The sequence below is a fragment of the Otolemur garnettii genome, unplaced genomic scaffold, assembly GCF_000181295.1.
Source record: "Otolemur garnettii isolate 467f Iridium unplaced genomic scaffold, OtoGar3 scaffold00025, whole genome shotgun sequence".
Classification (NCBI taxonomy): domain Eukaryota; kingdom Metazoa; phylum Chordata; class Mammalia; order Primates; family Galagidae; genus Otolemur; species Otolemur garnettii.
Window position 1 is genome coordinate 18841243 of NW_003852420.1, and position 3209 is coordinate 18844451.

The 3209-nt window shown below is 45.1% G+C and overlaps 1 protein-coding gene across 1 annotated transcript in view; it reads left to right on the plus strand.

Moving 5' to 3' along the window:
• The window catches only part of LOC100963404 (splicing factor 3A subunit 3), a gene marked incomplete at its 5' end in the record, with an annotated part of 30315 nt that overhangs the window by 10579 nt on the left and 16527 nt on the right, over nucleotides 1-3209 (plus strand). The window contains 3 exons of the mRNA XM_023512264.1: nucleotides 203-271; nucleotides 681-748; nucleotides 908-1015. Of these exons, the coding sequence (XP_023368032.1) occupies nucleotides 203-271; nucleotides 681-748; nucleotides 908-1015 (245 nt within the window). The remainder of the gene's footprint in view (nucleotides 1-202; nucleotides 272-680; nucleotides 749-907; nucleotides 1016-3209) is intronic.

The following is a 3209-nucleotide window of genomic DNA, read 5'->3' on the forward strand; positions in this document are numbered from 1 at the left end:
GCCTCCCAAGTAGCTGGGACCACAGGCACCCGCCACAACGCCCGGCTATTTTTTGGTTGCAGCTGTCATTGTTTGGCGGGCCTGGGCTGGATTCGAACCCGCCACCTTAGGTGTATGTGGCTGGTGCCTTAGCCGCTTGAGCCACAGGCGCCAAGCCCCTAAGCCTAGATCTTAATAAATGTCATATTGCTCCTTCTTGCAGAAAGAGACAAGCAGTGCCCTGACTCATGCTGGTGCCCATCTTGACCTCTCTGCATTTTCTTCCTGGGAGGTATGTTTTCTTCAGCAATAGTGTTGTTGGTCTCACTATCCATCTTTCAGAGAACTTCCTTCTTTAATACCATGGCTGTGTTATTAAGACACCATTTCCCTTATGCTGTAAGAAATAAAAAAAAAACCAAAAAACACCATTTTCTGTGACAACCATCTGCAATGAAAATGGGTAGATACAAAGAATAATCCAATGACTTTGAAAATTGCCAAATAATAATATAGCTATATTAAGTTGTAGTAGAGGTAATGGAACATTACCAGTGTAGTTAAATCTGAACATGACCACAGTCATTCTTTTAGAGATTGACTATAGAATGTGTGGTCTTGCCACAGCATCAGGAATAGTGAACATTTGCTATTTCTCCAAATCTATCTGTGTAATATTGTAATTTGTCTTTTTTATGTAGGAGTTGGCCTCCCTTGGACTGGACAGATTGAAATCTGCACTATTAGCTTTAGGCTTGAAATGTGGCGGGTAAGAGAATGGTTTTTCCACCAAATGATCCCTGTTTGCCATGTATTTGTGCAGTTTTCCAAGTAACTCTGATTACATTTTTTCTGTCATCCCATCCTGTAAAAATAAGCCCATGTGGTAAAGTGACCCTGGAATACTTTTCCCTTCCTGTCTCTTTAGGACCCTAGAGGAGCGAGCCCAGAGACTCTTCAGTACCAAAGGAAAGTCCCTGGAGTCACTTGATACCTCTCTGTTTGCCAAAAATCCCAAGTCAAAGGGGACCAAGCGGTGAGTGTCTGGCCTCACTGTCCATTGTTCAGAGGACCTTTACTTACAGTTTTAAATTTTATTCCCATGCAGAATTTTTACTACAACAGATTTCAGCGCCTGTTTTATCACCATTATTGGTTCACAGAGATCCAGCGTGGTCTTTGTCTCTGCTAATGGCAGCGAGTACTATGGCTATTAATATAAATCAAAGACAGTCTGTACTCAGGTGATAGAGAGTGAATGAAGTTCTAACGTTAAAATGGTGTTTGAAGTAGATCTTATTATTTCAGTAGGTTATCGAGGCCAAAATTCTTTTTTTTTTTTTTGGAGACAGAGCCTCAAGCTGTCGCCCTAGGTAGAGTACTGTGGCATCTCTAACTCCCAGCAACCTCCAACTCCTGGGCTCAAGTGATTCCCCTGCCTCTGCCTCCCAAGTAGCTGGGACTACAGGCGTCTGCAACAATGCCCAGCTATTTTTTGGTTGCAGCCGTCGTTGTTTGGCGGGCCTGGGCTGGATTTGAAGCTGCCAGCTCAGGTGTATGTGGCTGGCGCCTTAGCCGCTTGAGCCACAGGCACCAAGGCTCGAGGCCAAAATTCTAAATAGACTCAAGCTTATTTTTGCTAATGACATTTGAATCTATTCTTGAGCCACGTGCTTATACCGGTTATTTATTTATTTATTTATTTGAGACAGGAGCCTCAAGCTGTCCCCCTGGGTAGAGTGCCGTGGCATCTCAGCTCACAGCAACCTCCAACTCCTGGGCTCAAGCGAGTCTCCTGCCTCTGCCTCCCAAGTAGCTGGGACCACAGGCACCCGCCACAACACCTGGCTATTTTTTGGTTGCAGCCGTCATTGTTGTTTGGAGGGCCAGGGCTGGATTCGAACCCGCCACCTTGGGTGTACATGGCTGGCACTTTAGCCACTTGAGCCACAGGCACCAAGCCAGTTATACCGGTTATTTTTTATGTGTGCTTTTCCTAATTCTCAAACCCCCCCCTGAAAATTAGTTACCCTTTTTTTTTTTTCTTAGAAACAAGAGTTTCACTCTGTCACCCTCGGTAGAGTGCCATGGCATCACAGCTCACAACAACCTCCAGCTCTTGGGCTTGGGCAATTCTCTTGCCTCAGCCTCCTGAGTAGCGGGGACTATAGGCATCTGCCACAATGCCTGGCTTTTTTTTTTTTTTTGCAGTTTTTGGCTGGGGCTATGTATGAACCCACCTCCTCTGGCATATGGGGCCAGCGTCCTACTCCTTTGAGCCACAGGCGCTACCCCCCAGCTATTTTTTTATTGTTGTTGGAGTTTGGCCAGGGTCAGGTTTGAACCTGCCACCCTTGGTATATGGGACTGGAGCCCTACTCACTGAGCCACAGGTGCTGCCCTTTTTGGTTATTTCTTTGAGACAGAGTCTTTGTTGCCCTCTATAGAGCGCTATGGTATCATAGCTCACAGCAACTTCAAATTCTTGGGGTTAAGTGATTCTCTTGCTTCAACCTCCCAAGTAGCTGGGACTATAGGTGCCCATCACAGCACCCAGCTTTTTTTTAGAGACGAAGTGGTCTTGAACCAGTGAGCTTAGGCAATCCACTTGCCTCCGCCTCCTAAGTGCTGGGTTACAGGCGTGAGCCGCCTCGCTCAGCTCCTATCCTTATTTTTTTTTTAATTATTTATTTATTTACTTATTTTGAAACAGAATCTCACTCTGTTACCCAGGCTACAGCCTGGCTTACAGCAACCTCCAGCTCCTAGATTCTAGCAATCCTCCTGCCTCTGCCTTCAGAGTAGCTGGGGCTATAGGTTTCTGCCACAGTGCCTGGCTAATTTTTCTATTTATAATAGAGACAGACTCTCTTGCTCAGACTGGTCTCAAACTTCTGAGCTCCAGCAATCTTCCCACCTTGGCTTCCACAGATTACAGATGTGAGCTCTTGCACCTGGCCAGATATCCTGGTTTTTTTGCAGATAGGGAATCAGTATGGTTATGGAATGTGTCCTGTCTCACAGTTGTAAGCAGAGTCAGGATTTGGGCCCAGTTCTGCCATTTGTAGTGCCATAATTTCTTCGTAGATTATAGTGATAGAAATGTAGGAGGTCCTGATATCTCTCTCACCTTCTAGGTGAGGTCAAAAGGAAGTTTCCATGCTTTTATAAGAAGTTACCTCAGTAGTTTTTTTTTTTTTTTTTTTTTTTTTTTTTTTTGAGACAGAGCC